The 15452-nt window shown below is 53.2% G+C and overlaps 2 protein-coding genes across 20 annotated transcripts in view; one reads left to right on the forward strand and one right to left on the reverse strand.

Annotated features, from left to right (window-relative positions):
- Nucleotides 1-3273, reverse strand: part of MECOM (MDS1 and EVI1 complex locus) — a 486259-nt gene extending 482986 nt beyond the window's left edge. For all 5 annotated transcript variants that reach the window (XM_090051053.1, XM_090051049.1, XM_090051047.1 and 2 more), the window contains exon 1: nt 2487-3273. In XM_090051053.1, coding sequence (XP_089907179.1) covers nt 2487-2718 — 232 coding nt within the window. In that variant the 5' untranslated portion in view covers nt 2719-3273. The remainder of the gene's footprint in view (nt 1-2486) is intronic.
- Nucleotides 131-10584, forward strand: LOC149863077 (uncharacterized). 15 transcript variants are annotated; one of them, XM_090051056.1, is made up of 8 exons: nt 131-1375; nt 1484-1661; nt 3443-3508; nt 4864-4968; nt 5070-5183; nt 5626-5681; nt 6915-7215; nt 7369-10584. In XM_090051056.1, exons 3-8 carry the CDS (start codon nt 3474-3476, stop codon nt 7973-7975), a joined length of 1218 nt encoding a protein of 405 aa, XP_089907182.1. In that variant the 5' UTR covers nt 131-1375; nt 1484-1661; nt 3443-3473; the 3' UTR covers nt 7976-10584. The 15 variants fall into 15 exon arrangements, 14 of the variants coding, with proteins under 14 accessions (XP_089907182.1, XP_089907181.1, XP_089907192.1 ...); XM_090051055.1 differs by having other exon boundaries at nt 132-1661; XM_090051057.1 differs by lacking the exons at nt 131-1375; nt 1484-1661 and adding an exon at nt 2935-3070.
- Nucleotides 10585-15452: the final 4868 nt, after the last annotated feature.

Below are 15452 nucleotides of genomic sequence, written 5' to 3' on the forward strand. Positions count from 1 at the left end.
GCGGCGCCGGGCCGGGCCGGGCGGGCGGGCGTGCGCTGCGGCCCGGCCGCTGCCTGGCCGGAGGGCGGGCTGCCGGCAAAGTCCGGCGAGACAAAGTGTCTTCCTCCATCTTCCCCTTCACCTTGCCCCCGCTGCCCCGTGCTCGCCGTCGGCGGGCGGCAGGAGCCGGGGCCCCCGCCGAGCCCAGCGCCGTCGAGCAGCGCGAAGCCAGGCGTGACGGCAGATAAGGAGCCCGCTGAAAGGGGCTGCGAGCCCGGGCGCTGCTCGCAGCCATTTCCCGGACGGGCTCTCACGAGGCAACTGAACTCGTCCGGCCGGGCCGGAGGAGCCGAGGGCGAGGCGCTCCGGCTCTGCCTGGGCCGCCTGTAAAACAGCGGCGATACACTGTAAAAGTAACGAGCTGCCCTTCCCCCCGTGGGCTGCTTCCTGCGACCCCCTCGGGTCCCCGCGGGGCTGCCGGGCGGCTCCCCGCCGTGCTTGCCCCGTGCGCGGCTCCCGGCTCCGGGCACTCTCGCTCTTCCGGCCCGTTTTCATTCAGAGGGATCCAGTTTCCCGGGGAAGGGGGGAGCCGCCCCGCGGCGTGTGCCGGGCCCCGGCCCCGAGCGCGGCCGGCGGCGCAGGTGCGGGCGGCCGCGGGTCCGAGGGGCGCGGGCGCTGCGGCGGCTCCTCTCCGCGGGCCCCCCCGAGAAGGGGAGGGGGACGGGAGACACGCTTCCTCTTCCCAGTCCCACGACTTATTTTTACAGCTGGGCGTTTAAAGTGGTCCCCCACTACTCCCGACGTGGCTCCTTTCGGTTCTTTGAGGGAATCCCCCCGCCCCCTTTCCAGGTTTTACAAAATACAGGCATCCTTCAGCTGGCACGTGCCCCCAGCCCCCCTTGGCTCAGCTGCGGGGCGTCTGGGCAGGCTCACTTCGCACAAAGGTGGCGGTGGGGCGAGGGGAGCGAGAGCCCACGACCCGGGCCCTTTGCCCCGCAGCTCTGCCAAGGGCCCGGCGGGGCCCGGTGGGCTGCGGCGGGACGCTGCAACCTTTCCTGGCAGCGCGGCGGGGGGCACCGGGCATCCCCACCGACGGGCACCGGCGCGGGTGCGCAGGGGCCGGGGAGAGTGTCTGGAAATAGCAAGAAGAAAGGAAGGAGAGAGCAAGAAAAAAGAAGAAGTTGTCATGCGAGTTGCTTCGTGGGCGAGGATAGGAAGTGGGGCGGGGGCCCGGGCGGCCGTGGGCCGGCGGGGCCCGGGGAGCGGGCAGCGGGGCCAGGACCCCCGTCTCCCGCTTCGCCTCGCAGCGGGGCAGCTCCTCGGGAGGCTTATTCCTAGGTCTACGTTCAAATTGTGTTGACTGGGAACATCCCGTATAAAAAGCAGCTAATCAAAGGCAGGTTGGCGCTGGCGGGCGGCGCGGGGAGCAGCGAGCGGGTCCAAAGGAGCCTGCGGCTATTCCCGGGGTTTTTTGGGGGGTTTCTTGCACGTCCCTATACAACAGGCGTGTGTGTGCGCGTGTGCCGCCAGAGAAGGGTGCGTGTGCGTGTGTTTTCAGCACCAGAGAACGACTGAAAAACGCATCTGTTTCTACGTCATGCAACTTACGCAACCTTTCGTCGTGCCGTCATATGTCTCCCCCCACCCCCCACCCTCCTCCTCGCACGTTTTCACTTGGAAAGGTAAGTTGCAGCGGCGAGGGGCAGCCAACGAGCCTGGCTTCCAGGAGGCGAGTCAAGCCATCGGCCGCAGGGCAAAGCGGACGGAGTTTGCTCCTCCACCTTGGTGCACGTTTAAATAATAATAATGACAATAAGAATAATGATGACAATACAAATAGTAACGATGATGACGGTAATAATCACCACCGCGGACCAGGGCGGCGGAGGGGGAAGCCGCCGGAGGGCAGAGATGCGCGCCCGCGGCCGGGGTCGCAGGAGCCGCCGGCGGGGCGGGGGCGCTGCTTGATGGCAGCACCTCGAGGCCGCGGCCCCGCACCCCCGGCCGCCGGGCGGGGCCGGGGCCGGGGCCGGAGGCGGCGGCGCTAGCGCGGAGGAGCCCGCAGGCGGGGCAGCCCCGGCCCGCGCCCCTGGCGGAGGCTGCGCTGACAGCGCGGGAGGCGGGCGGGGGTCCCGCGGCCCGCGCCGCCGCTGCCCCGGCCCCGGCCCCGGCCCCGGCCCCGCCCGCCGCCGGCCGAGAGCCCACAGCGCCCACTACCGCCCGCGCTCCCGCAGCCGCCGCTCAACTTGCCGCGCTCAACTTTTGCTCAACTCCTCGCCCACCCCCGCGCCGCGCCCGACCCGCGGCCCCAGCCCGCGCCCGGCCCGCCGGGGAGCTCTGCCTGCCCCCGGCCCCGGCCCGGCCCGGCCCGGCGCGGCGCGGCGCGGGCCGCCAGGCTGCAGGTTGCACCGCGCCGGGGACCCGACCCCCTCCCCCGCCCCCGGCGCCCCGTGTGCAACATGGCAGAGCCCGGGTGAAAAGCCAATAGAAAGGGATATTGCACCTACTTGTGGCCAGTTTCCTTGCCCTGCCTTTGGATCGCATGCTGCCCGTCCCGCGGCGCTGCTGGGCTGGGTGGCTGCGTGGGGCGGGGGTCCCCTTGGATCTTTTCCTCCTTTTTTTTTCTCCCCCGCTCCCTCTCTCTCTCTCCCTTTCTCGCCCTCTCTCTCTCCCTCTCACACTCTCTCTTTCCAGGCTCGCTATCTCTCCAGCATTGTCAGTTTGGACACCTTCGCACATGCGCACGGGCTGCTCCCCCCCGCTCTTCAACCTCTCGGCGCCGCCAAAAAAAGTTTGGAGCGATCTATCACTTGGATTTCAGGATCTTGTCAGATGGCAATCGGCGGCGGGAGGGGGCCGGGAGCGGGGCGAGGACACCTCTTCCTCTCCAGCACAAACAACCTGGCCGGAGCCAACCAGGCGCAAACGCCCAGATGCTTGGGAGGAGCGGGAGTAGTTTTATTCCGCCATCAGCTGCACCGCAACCACCACCGCCACCACTGCTCGTTATTAGTATTAATCACGCCTTCATTCATTAATAAGCCTCCAGCCTTCGGATCAGATCTGGGCTAGGGAGCCCCCACCCTGCCTGGTGTGTGTGTGGGGGGGTATAGATAACACGCTCCGGCTGTTGCAGAGTTTGAGGGGAGCACATGACACTTTTTGCACCAGCTTTTCTGTCATATCCAAGCCAGCCTGTCAACCTTGCAGCGCTGCCGCGGCTTCTCCCCCCACCCACTCGCGCCCACCCGTGTCAGGAAAGGCAGAGAGGTGGACGGGGGTTGTGTGTTGCATTATTGTGCATGCCTGGAATTAAGTGACACACACACACACACACACACACACACACACACACACCCCTCCACCCCCAGCTCGACTGCAGCTATCAGCACTTGGACAGGAAAAAAAAAGAAGCCCTTTGGAAGAGACTAATGCCCGGTCTTCTAATCTGTTTTAATTACAGGCTTTGCCCATCCAAGAGGGAACACGTTGAAATGGGGAAGTCCTTTAGGGGCTGGCTGTGTTCGAGGTATGAATCAATCCCAACTACATATAGATTTTCCTCGGGTACAACCACCCTGCATTAAACAGTTTTGTTCAATACCTTCCATGCGCTATTTATGTTCCCATTAATATCTGTTGCAAATCCTGCCAGACACCATAAAAGAAAATTACAGTCTCTCGGACTCGGGGCTGCGCCAGGACGTCCACGCTGCTCGAGTTTTTGTTTTAATAAAACCCTAAGCATCGCTTTCTTTTTGTTTCCCCCCAGCCCCGCTCCCGTTGCTGTCTGTCACCTGTTGGTGCCCACTGGCACAATCCTGGCTGTCGCGGGGGAGGGAGGGGGCACAGAGCAGTGGCCTCCCCCTCCCCTGCGCCCGCGGTGCCACAGGACCGGCCGCGGCGGGCGGGGCGGACCGAAGGGGCGCTGGTCCCGGCGGGGGTCGCGCCCACGCGCTCCCACGCACCGGGACGGGACACAAGTGTCTCGAGTGCCTGCAAACAAGCCGGCGGCCGGGGCAGGCTCCCCGCCGGGCTTCCAACCCAGCCCTGGCCGAGACCCCCGCGTTTGAAATCGCCCTCCGGAGCGAATCGCTTGATCCTCGCACTTATTTTCTCATAGGAGCAGGATAGGAAAAGCGCGGGGTCCTTCTCCTGGGGGGGCAGCCCTGCAGCCGTCGGGTGGGCTGATCAGTGCGGCGCCTCTGCACCCACGGGCCCGGACACATCCCGGGGGTAACTTCAGGCAGAGGCCGCGGAGGAGGCAGGGTCTCCTCTCCCTGCATCACCTGCTCCTTCCCCGCTCCTAGGTGCAGCCCGGGCGCTCTCCAAGCCCCCGGCCCCTGCCACCGAGCCTGCCCCGGCCCGGCCCGGCGCCGCGCCCCGCTGCCCCGCTCCGGCACCACCGCGGGCCCTCTCCCCATCAGCTCCGCACGCCCCCCGCCCCCCCCCTCCAGGGAGGAAAGGGCAGCAGGTGCTGCAGTCGTTCCCCTTCTGCAAGGAATGACTGGAAGCATTTTGGAGCTGTGCTGAAAGGCTCGGAGGTGATCCGCTGGGTAATAGCCGATCAGCCCCGCCGGCCAGTGCCTGGGGAAGACAGTAGCTGGGACCACCGTCCAGGAGGCGGCTTCGTGGTGGGGAAGAAGGGAAGCCCCACGCTGTCAGGGCTGCGCCAGCGCGGGGCTCTCTCCTTCCCCGCACAAGCCCTGCGGGCACTGGGGGTGTCGGTTCTCCCCGAGAATTTTTTTATGGCGACAAATCGCCAGGGCGCTCCCAGGTCTCTGCAGCCATCCGAAATGTTCGATAAACTTTGCAAAACTTCGCTTTTTTTTTTTTCTTTTTCTTTCCTTTCTTTTCTTTTTTTTAACTACCTCCCCGGCCGAGCTCCCGGCCAGGGCCAGTCACAGATTGCTGCCCCGCTCCGAGACCCAGGAGAGCAGCAAGAAACCCAAAGTCCCGGACTTCCGATCGCTTTGCAACCCCGAGCCGGTGAATGCCGCTGCCCCTTCCCCTCGCAGCACATCTGCGTGTTTGTTTATATGCCTCTGCGTGGCAGAAAGGGCAAGCGGGTGTTTCATGTATCTCTGCAGAGAGGGAGCCCGCATGGGGCTCTTGACCTTGGGACACACCCGCTCCGTGTCCCTGAACGCTCCCGCGTCTGTTTCACTTGTTTCCAGTCCCGAGCGACCAGGAGCCCTGAACAGGTGTTTCCCTGCTGTCCAAGCCGCCCAGCAAACCTCTCCACTTTTATTTCGGCGGCATCAAACCTGATTTCCCGCTGTCCCGAGCTGCCCGGCAGTCGCAGCCCGACCCTGCCCAAAATTGCTCGCCCTCCCCAAGGGCTCCCCGCCGGACCCACTGCAAATCCGTTTCAGTTCGGGTTGTCACGTCTGCCCGCGCTGCGCTAGCCCTCGGCTCGGGAGCTGGCTGCCTCCTGACCGCGGCGCTCGTTGCGGGGAGGGGGTGCGGGCTGGTTTTCCGTACAATCCCAACAGAGATTGTTTGTTTTCCCCTGCAGAAAAGGGTTGAACGAGAAATCTGTTTTCATAGATGGGTTTGGGTTTATTTGGGGGAGGGGGGGAGAGAAGAAAGCACCCCCGAGATCTCAGCGCCCTCCACAATACAGGAAAATTTCCCTTCCTCCAGTGATAATTGCACCAGCCCCGCAGATCTTTGGAGGAAAGTTGGACTTCTTCATCGAGGTATTTGTTGTGCTATTGTCTTTGTGCAGTGAACTTTACGTGGTGCTATTCAAGCCCAGCCTAGATTCTCCCAGCTCCCCGTAAGATTAATTTAATCATTGTAATGTAATCATTAATACTGTTGACCCGACGCTTGGTTCAGGTTTGCTGTTAAGAAATGAAAGCCTCTTGCTGGGTGACCAAGCGCCGGGTAGGGGTTTCCACTCCGCGTTGAAGTGAAACAGCCCTCTTTATTCCGACTCCCAACTCCGGCTTGCAGCCGGGAGCTCTATTAGCCAAAATGGAAACAATTTTCATTCATTGCAATAACTCACTGTTCTGCAGATCACTTTCCAAATATACACTTTATTATTATATGCTGACCTCAGTGCCGTGGAGTGGCAAGGCTAGAAAGAGGCAGGGGGATCTCTCTAGCCCCCTTGGGCTGTAATTATTAGAAATTAATTGGGTTCAGGACCCCGGGTAGCCCGGGTAAATTAATAGCTTGTCTGGTTGTTTCAATCCGAATTCGCAGTCCACGGGAGAGGAGGGGAGGGAGACTCTCCAGCGTGAGATCCAGACCCCAGAGACACGGAGGCGACTTGCAAGATCCGCGTCTCCTGAGCACTGGTGCCCAGAATAAAACTGAAAGAAGGGGGAGGACGGCACTGGGCGGCTGTGCGGAGGGGACCTGGTTAATGTGTTTGCCTCCGATGTTTTCCTCTGTGTTATTTTCGGGGGGCTACGGAGGGGTTAAAATAAAAAATAAAGATCCTGTATACTCGGAGCTGTCGTGCTGGAGTAAAAGTGAAAAGGGAGCCTTAGGCAAAAGGAAATTACTGCAAGCCCGCGTGACCTTTCAGAGAGGTAATCAATCAAGTGATCAACAGGGATATTTATCATTGCTAGATGGGGCTACTTTACAAACGCACAGAAAAGGGGGGAAAGAAAGAAAGGCGGGCACAAAAGTTTGGAGCAAGCCGATGAGCCTAAAGCCGAGTGCGGAGACTTTAATCAATGGGAAGAGGGCACTTGTCCCGCTCCTGTCTGCCACCCCCAGAAAGACAGGAAGGAAGAAAGTTTCCCAGCAGAAAATGCCTCCTGCCCTGGGAGCTCCCAGTCAAGCTGCCCGCTTTGGCTTTTCCACGCAGGAGGAGAGAGGCGATTTAAACGCCATCAAATCCCGATGACTACAAGGGGATGGAGGCTCATCCCTGGGCTCCGTGTTAAAAAATATATATCTTTTTTGCAAAGTGCCTGGATTTGCTCGCTCGTTCCCGCGGGTCCGGCGAACCCGATCCCGCCTGCTTCGAGCGCCCGAACGGCTCGTGTGCCGCGCCGCGCCGCGCCGCGCCGGGCTGCAGCAACCACAGACACAGACAAAAGCCGTGCCCCTGGTTATCCGAGACCAGCGGCCGGGCTCCACGCAGCTCGCCCTCCTGGCAGAAAGCAGCCCCCACCACCGGGCAGTGAAAAGCAACAATAAAAGCACACGCGTTTGCTGCACGGGTTCCTTCTCCCTTGTAAAGCCAGCCGTCCTGCAAGCACCGGGCATGTATGTCCCCCTGCTCCTTTCTAAAACTCGCCGGATTCCTTAGCAAAGCCCTAGGGGGGCGGGGGCTCACTTATTTATTTGGCACTGTGTCACACACACGCGCTTGCTTTTCTGGTTGCTTTTAACTTGATTTTTATTTCTCTGTTTTTCAAGAACTTTAAATCAGGGGCAGCGATGTCGGAGGCCTTTGTGCGACGGAGTCCCTCTTCTCGGAGCGGCCAGGAGAGAGGCGGGAGGCCGCGGGGGCCGGGGCCGGGGCCGGGGAGCAGCACGGCCGGGGGGCTGCGGGCGGGGCGCCCGCGCCGCTGCGGCCGGTGCACGGGCGGGGCCGCCCCGCGCCGCCCCGGGCGAGGCTCCGCTTCACGCGCGCCGGCGGGCCGGTCTGCGCTGCCCCCGCCTGGCGGCCGCGGGAACTGCGGCACCGCTCGCCGCCGGCCGGGAGGGCCGCGGGGCGCCGGAAAGCGGCAGCGGGGGGCGAGCCGGGTCCTGCAAGGCGCAGGGGAAGGGAGCCGCCTTGCTGCTGCCCCGCTCAGGGCCCCCCGAGCTCACCTGCGCTCCTTCGTGGCCACCGCCAGCAGGGACGAGCCAGGCCGGAAAGCTCCTTCCCTGCACCTCCCCAGGGCTGCTGTTCGCCTCTCGCCAGCCTGGCATCCCTCCACATGGCACTGCCGCAGTCCCGCCCGCCGCACGGCTGAGGCCAGAGGGGAAGCCAAGGGACCAGCAAAGAATAACAACGGCCCACCGATGTCCAGCTTCTTAGCCCCCAGTGCCGGAGTGCGTGGGGCGAGCGGGGCAACCATCCCAGGTGCCAAAGTGAAGGGGCGCCAACAGGGCACAGGACAGAGCAGCGAGCGGCACATTTGGGGGGGCACAGAGACAGGGGAGGGCGGCTCCTGCTACTGTGTTTGCCCCCCAGATCTGCGCACGGGGAAAAGATGGGCTGCCGCTGCGGGCTTTGCCCCAGGCGCCAAACTTTGTTGCTACGTACTGTTAGCCGCAGACAGCCCTAGAGACCTCACCGCATGGGAAGGCTCTGAAGTCCACCCAGCAGGACTGGCCGTAGCTCCCTGCACACCACAGAGCTGACCCAGGGCCCACTGGAAACTAACTTCTACTGAGCTCAGCCAGGTCTGGATCAGGCCCGGTTCCAGCCTCAGCACTGGGAGCTCTGCACCGGACACTTGGGGGGCGCTTGAAGCTAAGCTAAGAAGGAAACGGACATGGAGCTTCCTTCATCGCCCCCACGACGGCTGCAAAGGCAATGGCCAGAAACTTGTCTTTACAATGCATATGTTTGGGAACCCGGAAGGACTTGAAGCCTATCTTGACAGGTGGTATCCAAAGGAATTTAGATCCCAGATGCTGCTCATAAGCAACAAGGGAGTTTCACTGACAATGCTGTAAAGAAACATAATTCGGCAGACCTGCAGATGTGTGGCCCAGTGAGAGAAAGAGTGAGAGATCATGCAATCCTCATTGGGTTTATGCCAATGGGAGGTTTGTCACTGACTTGAAAGGGAGCAGGATGCCACCCTCAGTGAGGAGAGTCTTTGACATCTGCCCTCTACAGATATGGTAGAAAGCCCCAATACCTCTGTCCTCTTCACCAGAGCCAAGGAGCCTGAACAGAATCAAGGTGATCTGGAAAAAGCCCTTTTACCATCCCAGAAACAAGTACAGCAACAACAAAAGTAAGGCACCACTAATACCATCACACAGGAGTCCTTCACAAAACATCCAGCCTTTCTCCTTTACCAAAAACCACCTCCAAACTGCCGAGTGCTCTCTTTTTATGTGCTGGAGAAGACTCCCAGACTGCTTTGCTCTTAAAGGGACAGTGCAATGGAAACGCAAGATTTTGGCGTATCAGCGTGAAGGCAAGTAGAACGGAAGAAACATGCAGCACCTTCAAGAAAAACAAGCAAATGTTCTGAAAGTAGCCAAAACATTACACAAATGGGAGTTAGTGATACAGCGGTTGAAAGGAAAAGAGTCTTGGTGGGGAAGTCAGCACTATGCAGGCTTCATACTGAAGGGGGAAATGGAATATAGCCTCACATGGAAATAAACCTGGTGGTGGGGAAGAAGGTGAAAGAAAAATCTGAAATAAAAATAATTTGAGATAAACACCGAATGAAAATATGTTTCAGAAGTTAAAACATAAAGTATGACCGACATGCTGGGTGAAGCCTTCAGCTTCTCCTGAGTTGGGGAAGTCACGAGAGAAGTTCTCCTCCGTTTGAAGCCAAGGGTTGTTTTGTCATTGATATCAGCAGAGCCAGTATTTTATCCCAGGGATGTTTTGCGTGACTAACAGCAAGGCCAGGTCCTATGCTTTAAAAGAAAAGCAAGAGAAAAAGGCAAACAATCAGTAAAGAAATAGTCACTTTGTTCATCAGAAGAAAGGGAAGGAATGTAACCTGCGCAGTATCATCACTGCAACAGCAGCGAAGGCATGACTCCTGTGGTCACATCCTCCACAGAAGTCAGTGGAGTTTGAACATTTGCTGAGCTCTGCCTAGATGTCCCTCCCCTGGGGTGCAGAATCAACAGTCAAACAGTGTGTCTGTGCCTCTGGCCCTATCCTAGGCATTACAAGTGGGAAGCCTAGCAAATGCTGAGGAGGAGATCCCCAGCACTGGGGCTGTCAGTAATCTTCAGTATTCTTGAGGTGGGATGTGGCCCATTGGAGAAGAGGAACAGCAGCTCTAGACAACCCCACCATTTGTAATGACAGTATCTTTGGGGCATAATACCCCCAGTGTAGCCCTGCAGAAGAAAGGCTGAGGACTGATTCAGTCTGGGCTTTGAGAAACCCCCTCCAGGTGATCCTTGACCCTGAAAACTTTGCCACAAGCTCTGCTCACTTCTAATGTATCAGTAAGACGCAGTTTCCTTTTGCTACAGCCACTCCCGAAAACAACCTTGTACAGAAGTGTGCAGGTTTGGGAACTGATTCCTTTGATTACTGAGCTTTTCAGGTAAGATAGTAGTATAATGAAACGCAAGAGCTCATTAGGCAAAGAATGGAGTCTTCAAACCAAAAACTCTGGGCCCAATTCTCTTGTCAAGAGCAAAAAATCTTCAATGGGAACAGGATGAGACCCCTGCAGTCAAGACCACTCTCAGTGCACCACTGGCAATTCTCCATTTGCATTCATCTGAACTATCATTACAAGACAAACAGATTTATTCTGCTTTTCTTGCTAAGGAGCCATAATGTCAAACCACCACATTTCAGCATTTATAAAACCAGCAAACCTATTTTTTTCTTTAAAATGTAAGGAACATGTTCATATTTCACTCCTATTTCACTCCAGTACAAAAGCGCGGGGTCAAAATTAATGAGTAAAGTATTTGTGTGACGTTTTATATTGTATTGGCATTTATATAGTGCTTTTCACAGGCTTCATGTCAAAACCCTTTACAGGGCAATAAATCACACACCTTTCCTGATGAAATTGTATGCAGGCAATTGGGCACCTATCCTGCCCTCAGCTACGTCTCACATGCAAGCCACAGGGCATTAGTGTGAAGGATCCGGCAATGGTATTTCCCCAAAAATGGATGTAGGTCAAGCTTTCCCCCCTCCTCACCCTCCCTCTCTTTGAATATCTTACAGCATACTGAAGAGTCTTCAACCCCCACTGGAACAGCCATTAGAAATAAGTTCACAAGACCTTAGAAACTTTACTATGTAATGTTAAGCTATGTATTGTAGTTTGCATTACCTACACTTCCTACCTATGATCTTATTGTGGATTTTTCACCTTCTACCTACTTGTGAAGTAATAGAAATAGCCTACCGACACTGCTAACAGTGAATTTTTATATTGTTCTGTTCTGCTGTCTCAAAAATAATAATAGTTGATCACTGGACTAAGGCTAATTACAGCTTTTTTAGAACCAAATTATTAACCACTTCCAAATGCACTCCCAAATACAGATCCAAAGTTTGAGAATGCATCTTTGTACTTCTGTGCCTTGCCCTGCCTGTTTGCAGTTAACTGCCTACTGTGTTTAAGAGCAGTAGAGAGGATGAATGGTATAACTTACTACAACAGTACTCAACCTCCCCTCCACAGCTGTATCATGGTGCTCCCCACAAGTCCAGAAAATTAGTGGCAGGAGAGCCATGGCAGCATTCATTACTGCTCCCCGATGTCAAATTTCCAGAGCCCCATGAGCTAGATAACGTGGCCTGTGTGCTAGATCATGTCAGTGACTCCATGTCAGTCAACCCCATGTGCAGTCACTCCATGGCTAGATCTGGTGCACAGAGACAGGCTGGCATACAGCATGATCTCACATTTGGGACTGGGCTGGCACACTGGTTCGATCCCATGCACCCACCCCATGTAGTATCCGACTCATAAACCAATCCTGTGCCCTTCATCCAGCCAGCAGGGCTGAAAGGCTGACATGTCTTCGGTTCTTTGATTTTACAGGATTTCCAAAATAAATCCTGGGTAGGACGCAGCAAAGAGTTAAATGTCACTCCTACTTATATTGTTCTTTTTGTTCTGAAGTTCTATAAAGCGTTTTATTTTCTTAACACTCAGCTCCAATAAAGTCAATGGAAATTTTGTCTGAACTTCACTATTGCAGTCTATGCTATTCACTGGGATCACTCTATTCATCACCAAAATGCAACACCTTAACACAACATGACAACTTTTTACAGTAATTTATTAGAATTGGAAACCATTTAAAAACCATATTTCCATATACATAATGCCCCAACAAATTAAAATATGTTTTAACATTCTTTACACCTATTCATACTGGCTAATGGTTCAGATGCTTGGAAACCAGTTTTGCTATAGCTGACTGGACAGTGTAGTTGTTAGAATTGTTTGTGGCTTATAAAAGATACATAAACAGATTATGCTCTCCAACAGATTTGATCTTTGTTCTTTAGTGGCTTCTATTTCATTAATCTAAAGTAAAATATATTAAATTTGAAATACTGTATCTGACTGTCTTATTTGCATATGAAATTAAAAAAACAAACAAACAGAAAATGTTAAATTCCATAAGCTTCCAGCACCGGGAGAGAGTGGAAAGCACTTTGCAGTTACTGGAAACAATTAGCACCTTGCAGGATCAGACCATTAAGTAGCCAGAATGCAACTGCAGTGAACTGTACTAGGAGCTATGCTGGCACAGCGTTTTCTTTTTTCTCCGTACCAACTCTCAGACATAGCAAGAAAGCACATTTGCACCGGTACACAATTACACTGTTGTACGTTGATGACAACACAGAATAATTTGAACTCCTGATCTCTGGTCTATATATGAGTCTTTTAGTAGTTTCAGGAATGATCTGCATAGACTTTACTCAGATGGATGACAGTTACAGTTAAGGCAATCTTTTCAGTGGTGGACACCATCAACACTTCAATATTTAAAACAGAATTTAAGAGAAACCAGCCCATTTAAAGCTCGTCAGTTCTATTTCTTCTGGCAGTAATACATTCTAAAGATTAAGTCAGACCAAATGTTTGTTACAATAGAAATGAATTTATGTTAGCTTTCAGGATTATGCTCCCAGTCGATGTTTATTATGTTTTTGTTCATATTTATTCTAAAGATTTCATTTTACCATTTCCATCACTTTTTGATCAATTGTGTTTAAACTGAAAAATCTCATCTTACATTTAAAAATAGTTTGTTCTTCTTTAAACTTCTAATGAATTATGCTTTCTGAAGGGAGTATGAAAGAATAAGGGGAAAAATAAATGAGACTAAATTACTATCTAATCTAATCTATCTATAGTATTTCTAAGGCATCTCTTACCATGGTATCAAGTGTTGGATCTTTGATAGCACGTGATCTTTGATCTTTAAATTGGAACTCGGGTAAGATTTCTTTAATTAAACATTTTCTTTGGTGCCAGCAGTATCAAACAGCACCATATAAAAGACAAAATAATTGAGCGTACAGAGAGGCATGTGCACATGTGTGCGTGCACACACACAAAGTAGAATATGGTGGTCTGCTATTTTACTGTTACAAAGGCCACAATCCTCACATCCTGTCTGAGTTAAAATATTTCTAAACAGTTTCAGTGAAAGTTTTGCCAGAGGAAGAATAATTAGGTTCATAAGATAACAAATTTAAAAATCTACTAAAATTATGCACATAAAACCAGAAAGATGACCTGTTTGGGGCAAATTTAAATCATTCACACAAATCATTTCTAAAAGTGAAGACCTGTAATTTAGAGTAGAGCTGGACCCCCCATTACATAGCAAAGACTTCAGCTACTTAATGGACCTTTAGCAAAAAGTCTTGGTTTAGATTCATTAACATAAACAGATATTTTTTCTCTTTTCACTTTACATTACAAACTCAAATAATGTTTATTACTATGAAAGCAGACACAGTAAGTAGTCTTTATACAACAATTGTATCCATAGTTGATTTAGTAAGGTGACTATTTTTCAAATAAAGTAAGAGGGAATAATTAATTTGATCTCCCTTTGAGCATTAAACACTCTCAACTTTCACATTTGTTGAGGCTAATATAAAGATACATGTTCTGAAGTCAGTTGTTCCACTGATGCCTGGAAAATATGTATGGCTAATTCTCCATTAGAACTAATGTAAGTTATGTGTGAATATTTCTTCATCCATCAGGAGGAGAATCACTTCCTTTTGATATGATATTATGCCAGTTATATTCATTGGTAGTGATAAATACTGCCACCAGGAGTCAGCCATTTAAACTGCCTGAGCTACATCATCATCAGACGTAGATGATAAAAAAGAAACAGAATCTAGGTATAACAGCATCCCAGAAGACACAGGAGTCCATTCAACCACTCTCATCATGCTGAATATCAAGTTGACAATCCTCATGAAGCATGGTAATTCTCAGAAGTCATATTGTGATACTTGCCTAACACTGTGCATATCTAAACATGCATATTAATGGGATGCAATAAACTCTGGCATTTATCACGCCTGAGTTTATTGCTCACAGGTACTGTTTTTACACATGTGCCTGGGACTTCAGCATGTTAAGCCAGGTTGGCGCAGCCCCATCTGGCAGGGGGCCCAAGGGGTCAGCCTGCCAGCCTGGGGCTGCTCCAGTCCAACTCAACATGCTGCAGAGGGGTTTTTGGGATGCAAAAGTGATTCAGTGTGGGGCTAGCCATCTAGGTCAGCGTCTACATATACACACGTGAAAAAAACTCTGTAACCCGCTACTACTTGTATTTACATGTACTAACCTACTGCGGCATTTATTAGTTTTCTGTGGCCTAACAGGGCTGCACATGTAGACGCCAAGATGTTTACTGTGGACCTAATTAATCTACTCCCCAGTAAATGTCTTGTATAGATATGCCCATAGGGTGTGTCTACAGATGCTAGTGCTGCAGGGTGGGTTTACTCTAGAGTAAGTTACTCTAGAGTAAAACTACTCTACACGGGCATCCACATGTGCAGGGATGCAGAAACAGATCTAGCAGCAGTCTGCTCCCACACCCTCTGGCCCTGCACCAGCCAGAGGGAGTACTAGGCTCCCCCTGGGTGCTAGCCCAGGAGCTGACAGGGAGAACAAAGCCAAGGGACAGCTGCCTTCTGGTGGGGGCTGGGAGATTGCTCCCTGCCCCTGGGGAGGCTGCCTGCTGCTGGGGTGGGCTCCGCCACTACAGCCCGGGTGGGGACAATGTCCCCCTGCCCCAGCAGCAAGGAGCTCCTGGCCCTGGCTCCCCAACTGCCTGAACTCTGGTGCCCTTTGCAGCAGGCAGCTCCGGGGGACAGGAAGAAATCTCCTGCCTCTGCTGCCCAGCTGATCTGGAGCAAGTTTGCTCCCAGTCAGCCGTTTATATGTACCACAAGGCACAGTAAGCAATCACAAGTAAATATGCTACTTGTTTTTAGAGGTAGCAAATTTATGATTAGAGCAAATTACTGTGCAGTAAGCATCTGCACATGTAGACAGTGACATTCTCTGCACAGTAATTTGCTCTGATCTTGAGTAAAGCACCTTTTGTAGATGCACCCATCAAGTAGTATGCATCTTTCTCCAAAAGGAGCTCCTTTGACTTCTATTTTATTCCACTCTACATGGTTTCATATGCTGCACTTGACAACACAGTGTAAGTTCCTCCAAGGAGTGCATGACTAACATCTGTTACATATGGTTCACACTTTTCCTCCCATTCTTCCCAGACATGGTATGTGTGCAGCACAGTTTTGGTTTGATAGGTTCCTTTTCCTTTTT

The sequence above is a fragment of the Crocodylus siamensis genome, chromosome 6 (genome assembly GCF_052110815.1).
Source record: "Crocodylus siamensis isolate JL-2025a chromosome 6, ASM5211081v1, whole genome shotgun sequence".
Classification (NCBI taxonomy): domain Eukaryota; kingdom Metazoa; phylum Chordata; order Crocodylia; family Crocodylidae; genus Crocodylus; species Crocodylus siamensis.